This window comes from Eutrigla gurnardus, assembly GCF_963514095.1.
Source record: "Eutrigla gurnardus genome assembly, chromosome: 19".
Lineage (NCBI taxonomy): Eukaryota > Metazoa > Chordata > Actinopteri > Perciformes > Triglidae > Eutrigla > Eutrigla gurnardus.
Window position 1 is genome coordinate 14,671,219 of NC_139930.1, and position 24,870 is coordinate 14,696,088.

Below are 24,870 nucleotides of genomic sequence, written 5' to 3' on the forward strand. Positions count from 1 at the left end.
CTGAATATATGGATTGAAAACCTGAATATATATAATAAAACCTGAATATATGGAATGAAAACCTGAATATATGGATTGAAAACCTGAATAAATATATAATGAAAACCTGAATTTATGGAATGAAAACCTGAATATATGGAATGAAAACCTGAATATATGGATTGAAAACCTGAATATATATAATGAAAACCTGAATATATGGAATGAAAACCTGAATTTATGGAATGAAAACCTGAATATATGGATGGAAAACCTGAATATATGGATTGAAAACCTGAATATATATAATGAAAACCTGAATATATGGAATGAAAACCTGAATTTATGGAATGAAAACCTGAATATATGGAATGAAAACCTGAATATATGGATTGAAAACCTGAATATATATAATGAAAACCTGAATATATGGATTGAAAACCTGAATATATATAATGAAAACCTGAATATATGGAATGAAAACCTGAATATATGGATTGAAATCTTGCTAGGTTTCCTTTGCCATCAATGTGTCTTCACTGGCACAGTCATGCAGTCTCCCACTTCACACATAAACACACACACGGACCCAGACGGAGACAGTCTGTGATGGTAGGCGATTAGCTACTCTGGCGCTAATAGTGACTTTTACAGAGGGGGCAGATTTGACACGTTTCCAGGGAACGCGGGCTCAGAGCTTTTGCTCCAGCGTGCCACACAAAAAAGATGCCATCTGCGCACCGACAAGGTGGGCACAGAGATTAAAAAGGAAGTGGGAAGAAAGTGTTTTCAGGCTGGCCAGAGATACAGCGTGAATGAACGCGACAGGTTTGTAAGGGCAGCATGTGGTGGACGGGACATGGAGAGAAAATGAAGAAATGAAAGAGGCAGAGAGCAGAAGAAAGTGGTGATATTATTAGAGGAATTAGTCAGAGAAAATAAATTATAATTTTTCTGGAGTTCAAAAGACTATCTGCGAAAAGAAATATATCGACTCAAAATCATTATTTTTATTATTATTTACTGTAGGGCTTGTATTAGGCTCAATGTTCCACTTCTATGCTGTTGCTGTGTATTAAACTTGACAGTGATAACAATTTTTAGGTATTTGAATACTACTGATTTAAGTAGCACAGCTAAGGACAAAATATTTATCTAATATATATGTGTATCTGATTAGATATTGATTGATATTGAAGGATTTAGTGTTAGAGATTGTTTTAACTCACCTTATTTAATTAAATTATCACGATAAATGCAGCTTGAAATGATTATTTTGCCGCTTGTCCGACGTGACACAGCTCGGATGGTACTAGAGCTCCGATCATAAATTCTGCCATGTGAATGAACTCATTCCCTTTGCAACAGTTTTGTGCACTTCGATGAAGCGAGCTAATCTATTGTATTCTCGCCTCTTCTGCCAGTTAATGAGATGATTGGTGTATGACTGAGGGATGCTTCTGCTTGATCCTGCGGGGCCACCTTTTTAAAGGAACCGGCTTATCTCACGGCCTCTGACTGATGAAGGAACGAGAAAGAAAGCTCAAGTCAGCAGCTCTGTCTCAGCAACGCTAAATTGAAATGTGCTGATTAATTTCTCTTCAGAGTGTGAACTCCCAATCAACCCTCCAGCAAAAAAAAACAAGCTCTTTTCATAAATGTGAAACGTAGGTCTACAAACAAACCTCATAAAAATCACATGCTTCTTTCCCTCTTAGTATAATAATCGGTACATCTGGATACAAGAAAGAACAGAGGGATTTAAAGTATTCTCCCTCACTTTGTTGTTTTCTGTTTACCTGTGTCTCCGCTGACCTTTTTATGGCTGTTTATAATCCTCTTAACCTCCTCTTGCTGGTTTTTATCTTTGTCTGGTCCCTCTGTCCCGTTCACATGTTGGTTGAAGGTGCGATTGGACTATGAGCAGCTGAGACAGACCTGTGCTGTAGTGAGCCAGGAGAGAGACGTGGCCCAGCAGCAGAGGAGCCAACTCCAAGGCAAAGTGGAGGACCTAGAACAGGTTCTGAAGGTGAGGCGCGGCTGAATTTATCTTTGCTTTCATCCCATATATTCCCAAATACAAATATCACTTGAGGCTCCCTTTTTAATAACTCCAGCTCTTCATCTTTCCGGTCATTCCATTCCAAATCAGTGTCCTTGTACTTGTGACATCATAGTATATATTTCAAACTTTAATTATAAGTTTTTTTCTGTGAGAGGAGAAGTGTCAAAAGGATATTCTATACTCAAGTAGAAGTAGTGTGTTCAAAAATTCTCTGGTTCAACTTCTTTACTCATGTCAAAGTGAAAAAGTACATGCTCTGAAATGTTCTCAAAGTATAAAGTAAAAAGTATCCCTATGAAGGCCATTTCTAGTGGCAATTTTCTTTTGCAAGGCTAATTGGATCTATTCATAAGGGTAAAAAATTGGATAATTCCCTTCAAATGCATTAAAATTGACCTGTTTTGAAAATGTAAGGAGTAGAAAGTACAGATATTTGTTGTAAAATGTAGGGACTAAAAGTAAAATACCAATCATACATATAATGTCCTTTTTCCTCACATAATGGCAACTCTGAATGGTCTTTCCTCTCATGACCATGAAAATCTCCTCAGTGATGAACTCTTGGATTACTTGATCAAATCATTCCAATTTTTTCATATATATATATATATGTATATATATATATATATATATATATATATATATATATATACCTCAAGTAACACATTCCTTCCCCCAAATGTAATTATCTGCATTTATGGATTACATTATGTAAATGGATCTAAATATAGTTCAGGGATTAACTCTTTGGAATAGTTCCTTCCATAGAACCCTTCATCCTCCTTTATCACCGCCTGATTCTCTCCATCTCGTTTTTCCACTGGCGTACTGTATATCTCACTACATCGCTGCAGCATTCCCATCTGCACTCACTCATCCCACGTTCCCTTCAGTGGTTCCTTCTGGCTCACACCATTCGTCAGATTTGGAGATTTTTCAAGCCCGACTTTCGCTGCCTCTTTTGGAAATATCTAAATCTGCCATGTGTTTTCTAAGAAAACTTTAGAAGGAAAGCGACGCAGCTCACGGGGCGAAGTGTCATCGGATTCATGGAGAGGCTCTTTATTTTTTTTTTCCACCGTGTTGTAGTCTGCCAATAGTAATCAGACACAGTCTCTCTGCGCCGCGAGAGGCACTCTCATTACAAATCCTCGCCTCCCTGCATCTCCTATTGATTGTTTGTCAGGATATTTGAGAGAGAAATGTACCCATCTGAGAAAAAACTGACCCACTCCCTAATACAGCAAAGAAAGGTTTGTCACTTTCTCATTGTGTATTGATTATGAAGACAAAGAGACTATTTAGAGAAAATTACACAGGGCGATGTGGGCGGAGGAAGCAGCGATGGAGGAGACACAACATGGAAAAAAAGAAGAAAAAGACAGACTTGATTTAAAAAAAAGGGGGGTTCTTTAGTCAAATGATATGCAGCGCTGTCAATCTTGGTTTGAAGTTATATAATCTGGTAATAAAATACTTGATATGCAGTTCCTTTTTAAGTGTGAGTCCAAATCTCACATATTGATCTACATTTATACTATCTGAGGACGTCAAAACTCCACCACACCTGTTGCCTGAGTTTCGACCTCTTCAGACCTTGTCTGCTACAACACAGCGGAGACTAAGATCTTGATAGAACAGCTTTATTGTTTAGACCAATGAGAAATCTGAAAGGTTGGCAGTAGCCTTAAGGGCGGGAGCTGCTGACGTGAAAAGCAGGTTGTTGGTTTAAAATGAATGTCTGGATCTGTTTTTAAAACAGCGGGTGAGTTCATCAATCCCTCCGTGAATATTCAAGAGTTAAAAAAAAAGAAGCAGTTTTCAGTGACAGCCTCTCTGCCAGCCCAGTCCTCTGCAGCTTAGAACTTCTCACTGATTATGCAAAGCAGTGGCTGCCTGCTCAGGACACCTCGAAGCCACTCCGGGAGGTAAAGAGGCTTTTCTTTTTCTTTTTTTTCTCTTTTTTTTTCATGGGAGGGAGAACACAGAGAGGCAATGATGAATGTCAGAGCTTTTTAAGCTGCATTTTCTTCTTAATCCTGCAGAAACATCTCACGGACTTAACTCTGCTTCTGCGAGATGTGTCAGCCGGCCAGGACTCCGTGGATAGATACTGTATAGTTATGACTCGGCTAATTTGGGAAAGGGTAGATTTAGGATCGGCGTGGGTGACCATGCGTTACGGCTTTGTCTGAGTCAGTATACAGTGAGTTGCATCTGATACACACCGCTGTACTTCTTCTGTTTTACAAATCTGACTTTAAAGGTAATAGTTCAACATTTCTGAAAACTGAAAATAACAGCCTCATCCTGTCCCTCTCTCTTTGTCTCCAGCATCTGCATGAGGCTGTAGAGCTGAAGCAGCAGCTGCAGATAGAGCATGAGCGAGCCTTGGTGGCCCTTCACACCAAGCAGAAGGAGATCAATCAACTGCAAAAGGTATGGCCGTGGCCAAGTGTGTTTTTATACTATCTACGTAACGCTCCTTTGTCCCCGATTTGTGCGATAAGAGCAGTGACGAACCGAAGCTTCTCGTTCAGTAATTGATGTGTCAGTAGCCAGTTTGCGCTGAATCACTGTCATAGGAGCGTTGCTGCTGTGTCAGAAAATGCAGAAAGACCTCAGAAGAATGGCAAATAGGGCAAATCAGCAGATTTAATTTGAAATGGAGTTTCAGCTTACTGAGGAAGATGCTGAAAATGTTGCCTTTCTAGTTGTCGATACCTTGTGAACATCATTCAGTGTGCAGACTTCTTTTCTAGGTGTAGGATTCTGTCTGGTACATTTTAAATATTGGGATATTGCATTACTCTGCTTAGAAAGTGATAAAATACTACTGCAAGGAACACGTGGAGTTAAATTACAAGTGCTTTTGTTACATCTGAGGCTGCTGAAATGTCTAAGATGTTAAATGATCCATTTTACTGTTTGCCAACTCTGGCCCAAATGTGTGGCTCTGTGTTTGTGAATTTTGACCTCACCGTGTCTTAAATACACTCAATCACCCTGATGTTCAACACTGTGGAGCCTACGATTTGAAAAAAAGATGTAGTTTTAAACATTTCATTTGCCGTTTCTTTGTCCTGCTGCAGCATTATTTTACTGCTAATTGTTTGCACACCACACAAAGCTGAATAAAAGGCTAAAAAGCACATTCTCATTCTAATTAATCATATGTAAATATACTCAGAATACCCACTGGATTCGACCACGCAGGCTTTGATATGCTCATCAAAGAGCCGAACAATGAACGCTTCCTCAGAAATCTGTCAGCTTTCTCTCTGTTGTCTGCGTGCACCTGCTTATTGTCCTGGATTTGCATTGGTTGCCTTTTCAAAGAGAAACAAATAGACACAAATACATCCAAGCAGATGCTCAAAGGACACAAAGATGTTTCTACTCCTGCTATCAGCCACTACTTAGACACTAAAGCCCCCCCCCCCCCCCACCCACCCTAAATAAATGGTCCTGCTCATCAGAGCCATCAGGAGTAGTCATCTCTTGGAGTACCGGCGCTGTGATCAACCGCTGTATTGGGTTGACAGCGTGTCAGCTGTGTGCTGTCTGTTCTTCCTGGCGGACCGTGATCACTGTGTCAGCTGCCACGGTGTGTTTTCCTCGCTGTGCTGCGTGAGCTCGGGTTCAGGCTGACCGAGAGGAAGGAGCACACCTGTTAGAGGTACAGCGACGTGAAGCAACACAGAGCTTCACCTCAGAGACACTTTAGATCCGTTTCAAGCAGGATGTTTCTCGTAATATTAGACCGTGTGGATTAAGGAGTCCTGCAGCGTTTAAACAAGGCGTATCAATTTAGTGGAGATTCATGTTCAAATGATTAATGCTTAAATAACCACTTGTAGAGGAAACTATTCTACCAAATGTCAGTTTGAAAAAAAAAACAATAGAATGAGAAAGTAATGTCCATGACATGTACACACATTTAAAAATCATAATAACACCCTCCGGCTTTCTCTTCATTTTATACTTTTTATTTTGTGGGTTATTGTTTTCTCTTATCTCTGTCTTTCCATTTTCTTTTTCCTTTAAGGCACTTCATAACTTGTGTTTAGAAAAAAAAAAAAAAAAAAACATAAAAGGAGGTTTGCTTGTTTGCTTTTGCTAACAATCCCACAATGTGGGTTACATTTTATGGATGCAAAGAAATCTCAGTCAAGCAAAGACATGAGATTATGATGATTCATAAGTTTCTTAAATCAATTCTCTGCTCACTATATGTAAATAAATTCTATATACAGGAAGTAGATTTGGATTATTGATGGCTCTAATACAGAGGTCTTCAAGGACCTCTGGCTTATAGTGACCCGGTGGAGGGACCCCCTACATATCATATAAAATTGTGCAGTGCCTTTAGTGCCATGTATAACAGTACTTTGTAGTATACAATGCTAAGCCATTAAAATAATAATTGACAAATTAATATTTTAATTTTATATTGGCATTTCTACATCACAATTTCACAACATAATATTAAACAATCAGGAAGATTTCTATTTGCTTATTATAGGATGTATTCATGTTGAGGTGTTTTTTTGGACATAATTAAATCTTTGGAAGGAAAAAAAAAGTTTGGGGACCCCCTGCAGTAACTCTGTGGACCCCCTAGGGGTCCCGGACCCCCTGTTGAAGACCTCTGTTCTAATAGATAAAGGTACTATAAACAAGTTGCCCTCTGCCCTGAAACGGGTGGCATGCATGGCATAAATTACAGCTAGAAATTTGAATGCCACAGACCGTCTACTGGTCTCTTCCAGAAGTAGTGAACAAATAATACCGTGTAGGTTATTCAGGACTCACCACACACCAGCTTGTGACTCATACATTAGAGAAACTAAAGCAACAGTTACTCCACTTCTGTGTTTGCAGCTCATACCTCGTCCTTTGTCTCCCAGTCGGCTCTCTGTACTGCCGTTATGTTGTATCCCTCGGAAATCTCACAATAGTAAATCCTGCATCCAAGCTAATGTTGAATACTTAATGTCCCTGTGATCAAATCACTCACCTGCTGTGTTTCATCAGTCTTTAAGATACTTGTTACTGGCTCGTCTACTCAAAATAATTTTCTCATTTCACTCTTAATCCTTTTGTCACGACAATAGGTCGCAGACTCCTTTTCAAGTAAGGTCGCGTTTTCTTCATCCGAAGCACTTGACAATGATTTCACTGAGCAAGCAGCCTGAGTTGGAAACAGTTGGAATAGTCTCTTTGTAGGCTTGGTCTTTTTCAGATTTGTCTTTCTTTTCAGATTCTTTCACTTAAATTTCATGTTGCTTTTTGCATATTTATCTGCACTGATAAATATTTTGTTTGGCATTTCTCTTTTCCTCCTTTGCATCAATTACTATTTAATTTATTATCTTCACTATGGTTTTCTTTTAATTTTTCTTCTTTCTTTATTTGTTTCTGTCTCCAACTTTTTTTTTTTTTTGTCTAAACAGAACAATAAGGACAGAATGTTTCAGGTATTTATTTTCCTCCCAGATTAGTTTCATGTGTGAATTTCCAGCAAATCACTTAAGCTTTCAAAAGCCTTTAGTGGGTATTTTGTGCAAATTGAGAATCCATATGTGTGCATTGAATGAGATCGAGTACTTCTGTAATCACTGTACTGCCCATCCTTCTCCCTTCACTTCCCCCGATATATCTATGATATGACATCTTTAATGTCTGTACTGTAAGTGTTATAATCCTCTTAACTCTTTGCAGTAGTCGGGCTTCCTTATCAGTTTAACAGTGTTATGAGTCAGCAGCCGCAGCAGTGGAGATGACTCTACACTCCCTCATGCTTTGATTAGACCGCAATAGAACATGCTGTTATATGCAAAAAAAAAAAAAAAAAAAAAATCTCTTTAGGGATCCTTTTTTAATTGGTTCTGTGTTAGATTAGCATTCACAGATTAATACATGAATCGTTTTTTTCTTCGTTCTCTATCAAAGGTCAAGGTTCGTGACCTGGAGCAGAAATGCAGGTCACAGAGTGAACACTTCCACCAGCTGTCCAACGAGCTGCTGAATTTCCGCTTGCAATCAGATACTGTGGACATCTTGAAGATTAATCCTGCTTGCACATCCCAGAGCCGCCTCTCATCAGAGAAGCAACACTCACAAGTCATCGTTGGGTTCGAAGCCCGGACTGAGACAGGTGGGTCAGTGGTCTCAGCTCATTTTTTAACATTTTCTGCAATTCATTATCATTTTTATTGCTATTATTCTAAGTTATGGAGATGGTTTATAATTGTTGAATTGATTTAATGTATGTATTCACTGCTGATTGTGGCACTGCGTGCTTTAAAGGGGAAGGATGCAGAATGAAAACACAATATATATTGTTTCTGCTGTGATGATGTTGATCATTGGTCTGACAATGCTATAGAAGTACAATGCTAAATCTGTGGAGAAAAAGATGGGTGTTCACTGGTCCTCTACCATTAAAATAAATAAAATAAACACTGCACTCTGGATAAAAGCATCCACCAAATCACATGTGATCAAAAGGCCTGTGATCAGAATGTAACCTGGTCTAATCCCCCAGACGGCTCACAACAACAGCTGGATCGGCTCACTCCTGACCAGAGGTGGACGCCGTTAATAGCAGTACCTCTTGTTCATAATCAATATGTCCCCTAATTGATCACAGGCCTGATGTATGACATGAATGTGGTTCAATACATTAGTATTCTAACGACACGTAGTGCAACCTGCAGAGGCAGCAGATAGAGCTGTATCAGCGATGTAGATTTATACAGTCTGGCACAGACCAGAGGTCTTTGAAGTGCTGGAAGTCTTGTTTTATCTTTCTCTTCACTTGAAACAGTGGAGGGGGGGTGGGGGTGGGGGGGGGGGGACTCACTGATGCCTTTGTGCTAATGCATAATATTACTCACTCACAAACCACAAGAACCCACTGAGTGGACCCATGTTGTTGACTGACTTTAATTTCCTCCAGGAATTCAGCTGTTCACACTCTCAGTTTTCTATTTTCTATTTCGTTTTTCAAGTGTGTGTGTGTGTGTGTGTGTGTGTGTGTGTGTGTGTGTGTTGTTTTTTCTCCCCTGGGGACCTCAGTGGTATTTAAGGACAAATGCATTGCAGATGTGAGGCGTTGATGTGTGTGGAATAGCCTTTACCATGAATGAGTGTTTGCCGGACACTCGCTTCAGCGGGAGATCAATAGCTGTACAATGAGCAGCAAATGGGTGCAGAAGGAATGACAGTTGCTCTTTATTTGCTATTGAAATCGATGTCTCGCAGGCAATGAGAGCGCGGCAAACACGCCGCGACTGATCTCCCAGTTCTTGCCCTGCACACCCCGGACTGGAGACAGAGGAAGAGCAGAACTGCTGTCTGTCAAATCCTCCGCCGTTACGATGGACCGCCCCAGCAGCCCCCGACAGCGGACCCCTTCAGAGGTGGGTCCGAGTGACACCGCGGTCGCATTAATGCATGAATAACTCGCCACGTCTTCAAGTCTGTGAATGACTTCCTTTGCTAGATGGAGGATGAGGTCAGCCCATCGCCCCGGTCCAAGCCTCGCTACACAGGCCAGGTCCGCCTTTGCACTGCCCGATACAGGTGAATGAGATCAGCTTCAGGGATGTGTTGCTTTTATTGCACATTAAAATGTATCAACTGCTTCTTTTTTTACAAATTAATTAAAAAAAAGAAACTTCTCCTTTCAGTTACAACCCTTACGATGGACCAAACGAGCATCCTGAAGCAGAACTCCCCCTCGTGGCTGGAAAGTATCTGTACGTGTATGGAAACATGGACGATGACGGCTTCTATCAGGGTGAGAAGTGAAACAAGACTCCAATGGGCAATAATTATCAGCTTGAAGTCAAGCTTATGCAGGCATTTAATTAACAAATGTAAAAGACAAAGATCGAAGATTACAGTACGACGACAGGTGTCCTTTTTTTGCTTTTCAATTCTAATTTTGCCTCGTCTTCTACTGTAGCAGAGGATGCTTGGCAGTGATAACGTGTGTGTGTGCATCATCATCGTTTAATAATGATCTATTACTCTATAATTTAGTTATATTTACAGCTTTCCTTATCATACATGCGCATGATCTAGAGATCTCTATATATCTTTTGAGTGAAATTAAGGATTACATTATTTGGCCTACACCTGTTTGTATGTTCTATGTCAGTTCACCACTGTCACCAAGAAAAAGAAACTGGTGATTGGAGTGATTCTCTTTCTAATCTCTTTAGAATTATGAAGGCCTCTCCATCAGAGGCAATCCTAATCCCCCCTGACTAGCGATCCTGCAGACAGCGCAGCCCACTGCAGACACAGTAGTACTCGGCTGCAGTGATTCATTAGCTGTGGGCAGTGAGAATGCATGGCGTTGTGGAGGAGCCTTGTATTTACCACGCAGGAGAGAGACTCGGGCTTCAGACCAAGCTGTTGTCAAGATGAGACCTTGGTCCCTTTTAGCTTGATGACTAATCCAGCAGGGCTCAACTTAATCATCGGCACACACACTCATTCGCGCACAAATACGCAAACACACACAGATGGTCTTAAAGGTCTCCCAGCCCTCTGTGGAAAAGGGGATTGAAGGACAAGATGATAAGGAGCTTCTTTTTTTGATGACAAACTTCTTCCCTTTTGGGGGGAAAAAAACAAACGACAGTGCAGTTTTTTTTATTCTGCCTTGACCGCAGCATCTACATGCTCGGGGGTGTTCCTGGAAATGTTCAAACGTGGTGAGCTTAAGTTCACATTGGTCGAAATGTTGACAGTTTTTCCGAGTTCTGTGTTTACTGGAGAAAGTACAAAGGAAGCATTAGAGAAGCAGTAAATCCTGCAAGTTAGGGAAGAGTACATACTGTGTGCTTCTCATCTCACCGACTCTCTCCCACCCCGCAAGGAAAAGAGAGTTTTCCAACATCAATGGGAAGAATGAGGCACAGTGTTGAGTTATTGATCTCTCTGTCTTTCTGCGTCACAGGGGAGCTGCTCGATGGCCAGCGAGGACTTGTCCCCTCCAACTTCGTGGAGTTTGTCCAGGACAAGGAAAAATTAGCGATTGAGTCCGGAGACGGAGGGGAAGACCTCGGCCCACTGGACCATATGTCCCGGGCCTTGGTGCCATATGATGGAGGTGCCTCCCAGGACGGCCTCCTGGGCTCAGCCAACGCCTTGGTTCCCTGTAGCAATGGGACAGGGGGGCCCCTGGACCCTGAGGAACTGGCTGAAGACGTCGTGCCTTATCCCCGAAAGATCAACCTGATCAAGCAGCTGGCACGGAGCGTCATCGTGGCCTGGGAGCCTCCGCTAGTGCCTTTGGGCTGGGGGAACGTCTCCGGCTACAACGTGTTAGTCGACGGGGAGCTCCGGGCCAGTACGGCGTACGGCGGCCGGACCAAGTGTTTGCTGGAGAAGCTGGACCTGGACGGCTGCGTCCACCGCGTGTCGGTGCAGAGCGCCACGGACCGCGGCCTGTCGGACGAGCTGCGCTGCACCCTGCTGGTGGGAGCCAACGTGGTGGTGGCGCCGTGCGGCCTCCGGGTGGACGACATCCAGCGCGACACTGCCGAGCTCTCCTGGTTGCCCAGCAACAGTAACTACGGTCACAATGTGTTCTTGGACGGGGTGGAGCACGCAGTGGTAAAGCCGGGAAGGTATAGACTACGCTTCATCAACCTGAAGCCCCTGACAGTTTACAAAGTGACGGTGGTGGCACAGCCGCACCAGGTGCCATGGCAACTGCCTCTGGAGCAGAGAGAGAGGAAAGAAACTGGTGTGGAGTTCTGCACACAGGCTGCAGGTTAGCAGAGCTCTTTACTATACATAGAGATGCAATATCAATAATACATGCACGTTTGTCATGTCTGCTTTTTACATGTTTTAAACAAATCTATGGAGATGAAGGACTGATACCACTCTGATGACGCCAGATTAAATATGTGACATGCCATATCAATATGAAGGTTATTGTACTGTGCTGCACAAGTAGAGTACAGCATTGCCTTACCATGCCGTTGTTGTGTATTGTATTTTGTCTAGGTCCAACACCCTATTGCAGAACAGGTCAGAATGAAACATCAGTCCTGGGCTGGGTTTCCAAAATGTCTGAGCACTAAATGATTCTCTTCTATTGCAAACCAGTGGGCAGAGTGACATTAATGCCATGATACTTTCGGAAGAGCGTTCCAGTCATGAACCCTGAGAATAATTCCCACATATTAAAGTGATCTGGGCAAAATGGCATTTATGGGGCAAATTATTTCCAATTTTCAAACAATGATGTCATTCATGTGTCTATTGAAATTGAAATCCATTTACTTTCCTTTTTTAGAAACCAAATCCAAATGCAATTTTGCCCAAGTTTGCTTACTGCGCCGAGCATATCACCGATTTAGAGAGAAGTCACGCATCACTCCATATGATCAGCTATTATTCGGATGAGTCATTCCCTCGGCCTATAGCCTCGCCCGTAGTAAGCAGTGCTATATAAAGCAGTGCCTCTCTTCTGCTCACTGAAATGACCATTTTGTATGAGTGTGCATTTGCCTCTGCTTGGATGCAGTTGTGCATGTTTTACCCAGTGATCCAGGAGAGAGGAAGACAAAGAACGGGCTGTAGTTAGTCTCTCTGGATTGTGTCCTGCATGCGGAGAGAGCAGAGCATCTCTCAGGAGGCCACATTGTTTTATTTTACCTTCCCTGTTTCTCCTCTCATAAAGAGTAGTATGAGGTTATGATACAGACCAGAGAAAGACACACTTGTTCACATTTGATGGAGCAAAACAAAGTACTATAGTAAGGGGATTTAATTTAAGTACTCAGTTCTTAGCTTAAACAACACTTAGTGTAACGTCATTATAATGATATTAAGCATTTACTTAAATGGCATTCTATAAACACAGCACACAACGACTTGTGATAATGTGACATAGCTAGTGGGGGGCGTTCACAAGTATCCACGTGGACTGTGTATATCTACAAAGTTTGAATAAGGTGTTATGTAATGATCACAAAATTCAGTATGCAGGGCAAATTATAAATGAATCCAGTCTGTTGTTTCCTGAATCCCCCCCCACCCCCACCCCCACCTCACTCCCCTCTTGTATGTGAGCATTTCTGTGCATGGTCGTGTGCGTGCCACTTTGTCCATTTGATGAATGCTTCACACCCCGTCCTCTTGTTTTTATGTGAGTAGATATATATTAAAATGGTAAATTATGACACAACTTTTAGTTTCCCCCCTTTTCTTGCCCTTCTTCTCCCCCTGCCAGGCCCTCCCCAGCCTCCCCATGATGTACAGGTGCTCTGTGGGCAGGCTCCAGGGGTCCTGCAGGTCCGCTGGAAGACCCCCGCCCTCTCACCCACAGGCACATCTAATGGGGCAAATGTCGTCGGCTACGCAGTCTGCACAAAAGGACAGAGGGTGAGTTAGCAAGTCACCAAGACTATACTCTCTGTTAAAATGTATGGTGAGGAGCTCATCTTGGCTTCAGGGTCAATTTGATTTCTTCAATCCACAAGCATGGAATTCATATGTTAATGCAGTGGAGATACAGTGTAAATAACTTGTTTTAATCATATGTAATGCAGATGAAATCTTGGAACATGCATCCCAGATGGGGCGGTTATATCCTCTGTTGTTAAGTTTGGCATTATGTCATCGGTCCCCTCAATGCACACAGCAGCGCCACCTACTTGCGGTTCATGTTTAGTGCAAGCCTCTCAATCTGGGCCCTGTGAACGTCTGGGAAAGGTCTCTCACTCCCTCTGTTGACTGCCAGAGTAAATCACCGCAGTATGTTGAGGCCGTGACGGCAGTTTCACATACTGAAGACAACACTCACCGTTTTCTTAGCTTGGACTTGGAGTCTTAATGTGGCTCAAATGAGAAAACGTTTTTATTTTCTCTTTTTAATTCCAGATAGCTGAAGTGTTGTTCCCCATGGCCGACTACGTGACTGTCGAGCTGACGAGGATTCAGTGCCTGGAGGCCAGGGAAGTCATCGTGAGGACGCTGTCAGTACAGGGAGAATCCCAGGACTCCCAAGTCGCCGTCATTCCAAACAACCTCCTCGTGCCTCTACCTGCAATCCCCCTGCCACCTCCAATGCACCTGGCTGGCCCCCCTACACACCCCCACCCTGGACCCCCCACGCACCCCCACCCTGGACCCCCTACGCACCCGCACCCTGGACCCCCTACGCACCCGCACCCTGGTCCCCCTACACACCCCCACCCTGGCCCCCCTACACACCCCCATCCTCAACCCCACCTCCAATCCCCTCACCTTCCTCATGCCCTGCCCCAACTTCCCGCTCCCCCCCAGGCACACGGACAACCACTCCCACTCCAACCCCACCCTCCTCACCCCCAACCTCACCCTAGGCTCCCTCACCCAGGTGGCCCCCCGCAACCCCAGCTCCGACCCCCACATCCTCACCCCCAGCCCCTACACCTTCAGCCTCGCCCCCCCCACCAAGGTCCCAGGCCCCAGCACCAACTGCCTCTGCTACCCCAACCCCATCACCACCCTATACCTCAGAGACCAGTATGTGCCAGAGACCTGGATGCCAAAGAGCACGCCGCCCACCACGGGGGCGCTTTCCCACCTGGGCAGCCTGGCTGGGACCCCACACGCTCCCCCACTTCCCAGCCCCCTGTGCCCATGCAAGGCCACACCCTTGAGGCCCCTCCCCCTCCCAATCCACGCTCCCCCTCCCCCCAGAGGATTCTCCCTCAACCTCGAGGCACGCTCATCCCGGACACCGTGGCTAAAGCCATCGCCAGAGAAGCAGCACAGAGGGTGGCAGCAGAAAGTGGCAAGGTCTGGTGAAAATGGAAATGCTGAACTCATTCACACACATGGAATGTCAGTCAAAAAATAAATGTAATTAAATGATAAATACCTGTAAATTAAAGAGTATGCAGGGATCTATGTACACTTTTGCGCATAAAGTCTTAATATTTTGTTTTCAGACACAATCCTCTGTTTATTCCTATTTAAATGCATCAGTTATCAAAGTTATAAAAGACAAGACGAAGAACAAGTCCCACCGATGTCTCCGTTACTCACTTGATGTGCATGTTTTCAGGGGGACAGGAGGCAGGGCAGATACGGAGAGCAGGGTCGTTCATTTCACCAGCATCATTCTGACGAGGAGGAGGAAGACGAGGAAGGGTTTGCACGCAGCCGCCGGCGAGGACCCTCGGTCGACGAGTTCCTCAGAGGCTCTGAGCTCGGGAGGCCGGTAAGCACGACGTCACGAGCGACGAATCGCTCACCTTATTTTGTCCCAATGTGATTCTCCAATGGACAACCTCTCACGCGTGTGTATGTTTGGACGCGTGTGCGCATGCATGTCTGGGCGATCGCATGCGTACACTCCTTTTTGCCCGTGTCTCCGTGTGTGTTCACATGCGTGTGTTTGCCCATCCATGTGTGTTTGGTGTGTGCATGTCTGTGCGTATGTGGACTTAAACAACTGCGTCTGTGTGTTTGTGTTTGTGTGTGTGCGTGACTGCCAAAAGCCTCACTATAGTCACAATGAAGAGTATCACAGCGAAAGCAGCCGGGGCTCTGACCTGTCTGACATCATGGAAGAGGATGAGGAGGAGCTGTACTCTGAGATGCAGCTGGAAGAGGGACGTCGACGCAACTCGCACAACACACCCAAGGTGCAGTTCTTTGCACTTATTCTAAACCCAAGAGTCATAACCTCCCAAATTTATTATGACGTTGAGAACTGCACTGGCACAGATACTTCAATTGAGACTGCTGCCTGGACTTGCATTTAGTATGTGTTGTTAGTGAGTGTGCCGAGTTGAATTCAAATTGGTAGAAAACGAGGGAAGGGAAACCGGGTTTCAGCACCGCGGAGAGCAGCAGAGAGAGAGAGGGAGAGAATGGGTTTCAAGGCTTTCAGGCTGCGTATCAACCAATCAGTGAAGAGAAACATCTTCAAAGTTTATGATTATGCAGTCTGGACCCATGTTTGTGATCTCAGTCAGCAACGTTTGCTAAAGTGCTAACATTATCCTGTTGGGTGTAATCTTCTCTACTTAGCCATGTGATGGGATTATAGTGGGTAGATGGTGGATGGTACTGGCTATCGGAGGTAACGTGGAGCAGCCTGAGAATGCAGTCTGAGAGCATCTTTTAATGTTTCGGCACTATTGAGAGAAAGAAAGTGGGTTTGGATGTTTCCGCTTCACGGAGGGAAACGAAGCTAGAGTGTTTCAGCACCTTGGAGAGTGACACAGGGAGGGACCGGGTTTGAACTAAGCACGGTGAAAGGCGACGCCACAGTAGCATTGGGTGCTATCTCCATGACACCATTCTTTTCCTTTTTGACACATTTTGAATTCAGTAGTATGTTACCCAGCCTTTGCTTAATGTTGGAATGTTTAAATTTCCCGTGGGCTTGTGTGTGTCCGAGTGCGTGTCTATGCGTCTGTGTTTCAGTGTGCCTGCCCGTGAGTGCTGCATGACTTCGTTTACATACAATTTGTGCGACCTGCGTTTTTTGTTTTTTTTTCCACACACCGTTTTTTGTTTTTTTGGCGAGTCATGTGTCTGTGAGCGGCTCGTGAATGTTTAATGTTTGCGAATGTTTCCTGTCGTTTATGTGCATTTCAGAGCAACACTCCCGCCGGAGGCCGTCATGACCGGGAGACCGGGAGGAGGGTCCATCATGGCAATTCCCAGCCTCAGAGACGACCTCTAATGGTCCCTTCCATTGGTCAGTATTGGGCGGGCGGCGACAGAATGTCTTTTTAAAAACGTGTTTCTCTGCCGTAGAACTGAAGTTGTTTGTTGCTCTCGTTAAAAAAAAAACAAAAAAAACACCATGAGCTTCTCCGTGTCTCCAGATCACATCTGTGTCTATGAACCATGCTCATGCCCTTCACTACCTGAACATCCTGCAGGGATTTCTTTATGATGCAACAAGCTGATACTTTTCGTAACCTGCTGTGCACAGTTGCACTACACGCTGATGTGTTAATCTAATAGTTCTACCATTGTAGTTTCCTGTGTTTATTTGCTTTTACCTTGTGTCTAAACAATAAGACGCTTTAGGCGGCGAGACAAGCCTTGAGTTAACCTTCTGGGAGAGGAATGTTGAGCTTTGCAATTGTAACCCCATGAACCTCTAATTGGTGTTTCCTGTAGAGGTAACCTTTGAGAATAACAGTGAGGGAAACCCCATCACCGAGGATGGTTACTATGGCAGAGTAGCTCGGCACAGGACGAGGCCTTCCCGCAGGCACATGGGCGGCACCAGGTCTCCCCATGGTATGTGCCTGCAGTCCTGTTTCTACCACCACAGCATGGCAACAGAGGGCCACCAGCAACTGGCAAAAAAAAACCCCGGCAAGAAGTAGCTGTGGACACTTGCAAGTGCCTGTTTCTCTGTCTCCAAATAATAATAGTTATTATTATGCTTACAGTTGAACAGCATGACTGCACTGCACTGAAATGGTGGTCCCCCCCCCACTGGCAAGCCATACCTGGGGTCCAGGATGAGCTTTCCCCACAGTTGCAGATGATAAATGATTGATTGACTGCTCAGAGAATGCCTCACTCACTGCACTGAACTCCAGATGCCTGCTAAACCCCCCCCCCCTCCCCTTAGTGGTACAACCACACATACAACACTTTTAATGAGAACATTCATGCATGACATTTTGACGAAATAATAGTGGTAGATTTACTAGAGAGCACACCTTCACTGCTTTTTTTGTTTTCCTTTAGTTGTTTGAGTTTCTTGAGTTCTAAATATCAGCTGTTGGAAATGCAGTTTTGCATTTCACATCATGCTTGTATTATTCAGACAAAATAAAAGCTATTAGCCAACCATATCACACATTGCTAGCTGTTTTTTTCCCCCCCCAAATATCGCAAATTCAAATAAATGACTTCCACAACAACTCTGCCATCACTGCTTTAGGCCTCTAGCTGCTACGAAGCTTGGCAAGGTGTGGGAAGTTTTGGATTTTGCTGTAAATCTCAGAATTTCACTCAGTGTTTTTGCTTTTATATGAAGTGAAAATAGACGTAAGGAGTCGTATCGCAACCTTTAGGTGCATTTTTTTTTACATTTTTTTTTAGAGTTCTTGTTGCATGCAGTCTTGTGTTTCTGGTGTCGTGTCCATGAGTCACATTCTCTGTGCATTGCACCATGGTTTGTCTTGCTCCTCATCTGTCTCTCACTGCGTATTCACACATAAAAGTACACTGTGTGTGTGTGTGTGTGTGTGTGTGTGTGTGTGTGTGTGTGTGTGTGTGTGTGTGTGTGTGTGTGTGTGTGTGTGTGTGTGTGTGTGTGCGCGTGTGCGCGCGTGTGTGCTTCAGAAATGATTTAAATAGTTGACTCACCATGGATTTCTTCCTGCATGCTGACAGGCAGACTTCTAGCTGGACAGGAAAATCAAATCTGTCATGCATACAGGAAATCAATAAGATGTGTTAAGACAAATCTTCTAATTATTTTTCATTTTCATTTTCATTTTGAAGCATGGCTAAGACACATCGATATGTTGACTTGCTCATCATAGAAGTGGTATACACTGTATGCAGCAGTAGGTTTCATTACCAAATGATTCTAAAGTTTAGTTGCTGAGCTCAAAGAAACAAAGTCTCCTCCCTGTTTTGTGTGTTTGAACACGTTGATAGGTTGCTCTTTCTAGAGATGCAGGATGATGGAATGTGTTTGTCTTCGATGTGTGTAAGATGGCTACAGGGATCGGGATCGCCGCTCTCCCACGTACTACGATGAGTCAGAGCCTGAGGAGTCCTTCCGGATCTTTGTGGCCCTGTTTGACTACGATCCTCTGTCCATGTCCCCCAACCCAGATGCAGCTGACGAGGAGCTGCCCTTCAAAGAGGGGCAGATCATTAGGGTGGGAGTTGCAATTAAGCAACATTCTGTCTTGCTGTATTTTGGCCTACAATAAGTCATAAATGGCTGTTTCAGTGTGCAGTTATTGCAGAAAGCATGTTCAGTTATAATACAGTTCCATCAGACTGACTTCACCCTTCGCTATTGTTTGTTTTTTCAAGATTCACATTTGATTAATTCTCAGTAAAATTGCTTTCCTGCAATTAAATTAAACTTACTGCACACACATTAAAGTCTTGAATCTTTGTTCATCCTTTAAGCTCTTCTTTACTATTAAAAATGCATTTGAAGCAGCTGACAAATATGGATAAAAAATTCTAAAATTGACATAAAAAAAACATGCTCATTGAAAATGAAATAGCTTTTTGTATTTTTTATAACTCTACTATAACTCTCACTAGAATCTCACTGAAGATCACTGGCATGACTGTCCCAATAACAGAAACACTGAACATCGTGTCTCTAAAGATCCCTCTCCCACGCTCTTGCCCGACAGGTGTACGGTGATAAAGATACCGATGGGTTTTACCGAGGAGAGGTGAGGGGCCGGATGGGGCTGATCCCCTGTAACATGGTGTCAGAGATCAGGGCGGAGGACGAGGAGACCATGGACCAGCTCATCAAACAGGGCTTCCTGCCCCTCAGCACCCCTGTGGACAGAATAGGTACTACACAGGATGACCAGCTCATGAACAGTTACAGATCAGCTTACCCACTATACTGTAGGTGCGGTGCAGAAATGTCTGATTGTAAACATGCCATCCGTTATTGCTTCCAGAGCAAAACAGAAGAGGGCAGCGTCGAGATCAGGCCTCGAGGAGGATGGTGGCTCTGTACGACTACGACCCCAGAGAGAGCTCCCCGAATGTGGATGTGGAGGTATCGCTAACTGCTAAGGACCCAATGCTGAACACACACATTTAGAGCGCCAACAAAGTGCTGTATAAGATGACACATAACCAAATAATGGAGACTTTACCTGGATCACAGTCCTTGTAAATCCTTCTGTCTTGCTTTCTCCTGATAGGCTGAGCTCACCTTCTGTGCTGGTGACATCATGGCTGTGTTTGGAGACATCGATGAAGATGGATTCTATTATGTGAGTGATGCTTGGATGTTTTGCCATTTTCCACGTTGGTTTTAATACAGATTAAACAAACATGATGTTTTCATGTTTAGAGGTGCTGGTAGGCAGGGTTTTTTTTTCTAATTTTTCCTGTTTCCAATCCGTATCCAAAGCTAGGCTACTAGCTTCATGTTGACCATGCAGCAAATAGAGAATGGTCTCATTCTGCACCTGAAACTGTCATAAAGACAGTGAAACGTGGGAACTATAAGCATACAATCCTTTCCTTGTTATTAACAGCAATGTGTTTACTGTGTTAATTGTAAATTAAGGATTTTAGCGCACTGATTACAGGCAGGGTGGTCGCTGTCAAACCATCTTTATCCTTTTCCGTCGTCGCAGGGAGAGATCAACGGCCACCGCGGTCTGGTTCCCTCTAACTTCCTGGAAGAAGTGCCTGATGACGTGGAGGTGTATCTGACCGATACCCCGTCCCACTACCCCCAGGAAGAGCCTGCCAACCGGCCCCCCGCCAACTCTGCCGCCACCGCCGCCGCCACCTCAGAGGGCAAACGGGTACATCATCATCGCCGCTCTCAGCGCTAGGCCCTGTGTTCATCCATCCTCCGTCCTCTCTCTTGATTTCCGTCTCTCGCTTCTTCCACTTGCCGTCTGTGTGCTGTTCATTGTGTGTGTTTGTCAATGTGGTGACAGTGGTGACTCTATAAACTAACAACCCCCCTCCTCCTCCTTCTCCTCCTCCTCCTCCTCCTCCTCCTCCTCCTCCCTCGTCCCCTCACCCTTTGGAGAAGGGGACAAAAAATCCAGTGTTAACACCTTTCTGAGTCTCAGAGAAAGGAAGAAGCAAAGCCTGACATGGACAGAGAGAGGATAGACTGTGGGAGCTCGGCGGGTGATTTATGCATGTAGCACTGGTTTAGGAGGACTTGGAGAGAAAAAAAAAAAAAGGCTCAACTCATTCCTTACACAAGATCATTTGGTATCTCTTTGCACTGAAACACAAAAATCAAATTGTGGTTATTGTGTATAATAACAAGTGCTTTATTAACACATAACAACGGCTACCCAATGACACTGGAATTTGGGAGAAAACTTTCAAGATGAAAAAGAGAAAAGCATGCCTTTTTCATATGATACATTTTATAATACCTTTCTTGGCTCGACTGCTGTATTTCCTTAAAGAGGCTTTGTTTCTTTATGTATATTGCACACACATCAAATCTATTTTTCAGCCCTGTTGACAGTGGATATGCCATGTTTGCTCAGAGCTCGAGAGACCAAACCAATCGCAGCACTGATACATCCGTACTGTATTGTTACAATGGAACAATAAAAAGAAAAAAATTGGATATTAAAAACATGTTTTACTTTTTGTTTGCGCTGTGTGTTCGGTGTGTCGGTGGTGGTGTTGTTGATGTTGTTGTTGTTTTCAGTTTTCATAGTGGTGTGGGTTTTTTTTTTTAGCAATGGTGACTATGCTACCGCATCTGATTTCTTTTTTGTTTTTCCTCACCCGCTTGGCAAAACAAAACAAAACAAACAGAAGAAGATTGTTCATTTCACACCATAAATGGCTCTGTCTGCCTTGTACAGTAAGTCTGCAACTTGAGATACCAAACTCACGGCTCTAATGCACACAGCGTGTGGTCACAGCAAAGGCTTTTAAACGCCACTTTATATTATGGAGGCACTTGAAGTGATTTTTCCCCCTCCACGGTGATGTTGTGAGATCATTTTTCCTTGTTTGAGTGTTACCAAAACGCTACATTTTCAAGTAGATACATGTTAACTTTGAGATGTATCTTAAATATAATGCATTTGTGTGACAAAAATGATGCTTTTCAGTAGTCAAAACATTTCCACATCACTGAAAATCTCTTTTTTTTTATCTCTTATCTCTCACAAATGCATCACTGTGTCCCCGTCTGCTGCATTAGATGAGAAGCCTGGTATCTACAGTTGCGTCCCTGGGTGTTGTACTGTATATGACTGTATGTTCCCTCGTGGCCCATGCTGGACTTCTGCGGCTCTGTGGTGTGCTGATGTCGTGCTCAACATTCGATGGCTTCCTCCTCAGTTTTCCTTCTACGTGTTACTGTGTGTGTGTGTCTGTGAATTGACGTGTGTTGATGGAAGATGGATGGATTCAAAAGGGAAATTGGGGCAGATAAATCGCATATAAGATTAATCAAAAACAACAATAACACATGAGGTAATCCATCAAAATATGAATAACTAATATCTAAACTAGTAACTAAAATGTGCTATACAGGATGTGATATTCATGGTGAGTAAAGCTGCATAATCCTATTTCTTCTCACTTGTTACTATTTTTAATAAAAGAAAATGTGCCACTTTTTAACATATGCTGGAAAGCCACATGAGTCATGTCCCATTTGGCAAAGTTAAGAGAGAAGAACAGAACTTGCCTGATTTCCATCAAAGGAAATAAAAAAAATGTTAAAATAAATGTAGATTTCTTATTAGAAATCCCCTGCTAAACAACAAACAGGGCCATAAATGAAACATACATCGATTCAGTGTGTGTTCGGGGAATGCACCTCAGATGTGTAGAGGCTTTAGATGCACAGAGAACACAACTTTCAGAGGGCTGAACACAGCGTATCGTCCAAAACCATGTGGCCCCTGCATTGAGAGAATGACAGACAGACAGACAGACAGACAGGGCCCTAGTCTGCCATGTGATAGTGTTGCCTCCTTAGTAACACACCGCCCCATGCCTCCACTCCTCCCCATCGCTTCTCCCCTCAGGTAACCACAGAAACCGCCGACACGGTTGACAACGCCGCGCCCGTCCGAGCGCCGTCCCCGATCGTCCGGTCCCTCCTCCCGGGCACCATGAGGCCCCTCAGCCCCACGAGGGTCCCCCACATCCCGCTGCAGCCTCTGGACCCCCGGGACCAAGATCTGGCCAACAAGAAGAAGAAAGGACTACTTTCCAAGGGGAAGAAACTCCTGAAGAGACTCTCCCCTGTGAAATAAAAAGGGGAAAAAGAAGCATACATGTACAATACGTGCACACGGCGGGGGTCTGTATATCTGCATCCACACAATCAACTCTGACCCAACGACACGCGGCAGAGAGGATGTGAGCTTTGTCTCCCGGACTGTGTGAGCCTATTTTAATATAACCAGTGATTCATGTACGGTGGTGGATACAAATCAACTAAATGATGTACAGTGCAGTGCCAAAATCATGAGGTCACCACGCAGACACAAAACATATTACTGTGATGTATTTTAAAAATCGATGGATGACTACAAGAAAAAAAAAAAATAATACAACAACTAGGATTTTCATGACGTACTTTTCTCCTTTTCTTCATCATTAGTCAAAAATAAACTGTACATTTGTTTCAAGCAGGGTTGAAAACAAAGCATCCGGTTACATCTCAAGTTTCTAACTGGCTTTTTTTTTTTTTATCTCAGCCAAATTTAAAAATCAATTTAGTGGAGTATTGATGTCACTACAAGGAAACAGAGACCATACTCCTCTAAGAACAGCTCCAATAGACTACACTGTTATCAAGGCATTCTGTGAAGTAATGCCGGCTGCTAACAACACAAAGGCTTTATTCAGTGCAATATCATAGAGAGGCGGTAGCATAATGTGGGAAGGGAAGAAACATTTCCACTTGCACTCGTGATTTCATCAGAGTGGAGGGTGTTTTTTTTTTTCTTTTTCTAAAAAAAGGAAACAATAGCAGATTGGCAACAGGGCATTAACGTCAGAGGCAAGCTTCAGCTGTCTCAGTGGCCTTTACGGAAAAACAATGTGAGCATGACATCCCTCAGCTGATTTACACCCGGTTCATTGTTTCATGACGGGTCGCTTGTGCTTTGTCATTTTTTTGGGGGGCGGAGGGGGGGGAATTAAATAAGAGCAGAAAATGTTTTGTTGTCCTCGCCGTCAAACTGTCATGAAACGCCTAGTTCCAGACGAAATTCTTTTGTGTGTCTGTCTTCCTGTTGCACAAAGGTGTGTGTTTTGATGGGTAAAAGACGTGTTGTGTGTGTGCCTGTGTGAGTGTGTGTGTGTGTGTGTGAGGCTGATGCATTCACGTTTTGCACCTTTCATGTTTCTTGTTCACTCATGTTTTTTTGGTTTTCTGAAGGTGAGGCCATGCAGTGACCGGCCCCGTGGTTTAGTGATGTGCTGCTACCTCCGTCGCCTGTGTTCACTTCTGTTGTCTCATGTTGATGTAGAGGCTCAAAAAGCCTCATAGAAACTACACACATCCAAATGTCCAAGGTTGTGCATCGTTCACTGCTTCTGTTTCATCTAGGTCTGTGCAGTAGAAATACAACTTCATTCTACATGACTTGTACTTACAGTACATAAGGACTATACCATAACAACCACACTTATGTACACTTGAAGGGGATTCTGGTACAGATTTTTTTTTTTTAAACTTTATTCCTGTGATCTTAACTCATTTAACACTTCATGAAATAAGCACATGTACTCGAAGCCTGAGTCTGGAGACACTAATAAGTTGTGGTGATCTCCGTTTTGGTTTGTTGACTCGCTGAATGTTTCATATATTTTAATCAACTCTTCAGAAACACACAAATCTATTTGCATAACGCCGCTAAAACATTCGCAGATGCAGTGGAAACGACTTAATATCCCTGCAGGCCGACTGTCTATTAATTCAGTTTCTCATTCAATGTCAGCGTCTAAAGCTCCAAAATGTTTTTTTTATAACAGGGTAGATGACGCCGCATGGTGTGAGAAAATACTGAAGTGTTCCGTGTGATTAGTGAAATTGAATGACAGCATTCCACTTTCAATTGAATTAGTTTTTACTATATAAAAAAAAA

The 24,870-nt window shown here is 43.6% G+C and overlaps 1 protein-coding gene across 1 annotated transcript in view; it reads left to right on the plus strand.

Moving 5' to 3' along the window:
* The window catches only part of rimbp2a (RIMS binding protein 2a), a 52,426-nt gene extending 28,515 nt beyond the window's left edge, over positions 1 to 23,911 (plus strand). The window contains exons 5-25 of the mRNA XM_084035307.1: positions 1,886 to 2,008; positions 4,379 to 4,483; positions 7,501 to 7,524; positions 8,000 to 8,204; positions 9,314 to 9,471; positions 9,555 to 9,634; positions 9,742 to 9,851; positions 11,022 to 11,840; positions 12,080 to 12,103; positions 13,311 to 13,462; positions 13,961 to 14,863; positions 15,132 to 15,287; positions 15,568 to 15,714; positions 16,676 to 16,778; positions 17,210 to 17,332; positions 18,770 to 18,939; positions 19,435 to 19,603; positions 19,717 to 19,817; positions 19,966 to 20,037; positions 20,407 to 20,580; positions 22,798 to 23,911. Of these exons, the coding sequence (XP_083891433.1) occupies positions 1,886 to 2,008; positions 4,379 to 4,483; positions 7,501 to 7,524; positions 8,000 to 8,204; positions 9,314 to 9,471; positions 9,555 to 9,634; positions 9,742 to 9,851; positions 11,022 to 11,840; positions 12,080 to 12,103; positions 13,311 to 13,462; positions 13,961 to 14,863; positions 15,132 to 15,287; positions 15,568 to 15,714; positions 16,676 to 16,778; positions 17,210 to 17,332; positions 18,770 to 18,939; positions 19,435 to 19,603; positions 19,717 to 19,817; positions 19,966 to 20,037; positions 20,407 to 20,580; positions 22,798 to 23,028 (4,149 nt within the window). The 3' untranslated portion in view covers positions 23,029 to 23,911. The remainder of the gene's footprint in view (positions 1 to 1,885; positions 2,009 to 4,378; positions 4,484 to 7,500; positions 7,525 to 7,999; positions 8,205 to 9,313; positions 9,472 to 9,554; positions 9,635 to 9,741; positions 9,852 to 11,021; positions 11,841 to 12,079; positions 12,104 to 13,310; positions 13,463 to 13,960; positions 14,864 to 15,131; positions 15,288 to 15,567; positions 15,715 to 16,675; positions 16,779 to 17,209; positions 17,333 to 18,769; positions 18,940 to 19,434; positions 19,604 to 19,716; positions 19,818 to 19,965; positions 20,038 to 20,406; positions 20,581 to 22,797) is intronic.
* Positions 23,912 to 24,870: the final 959 nt, after the last annotated feature.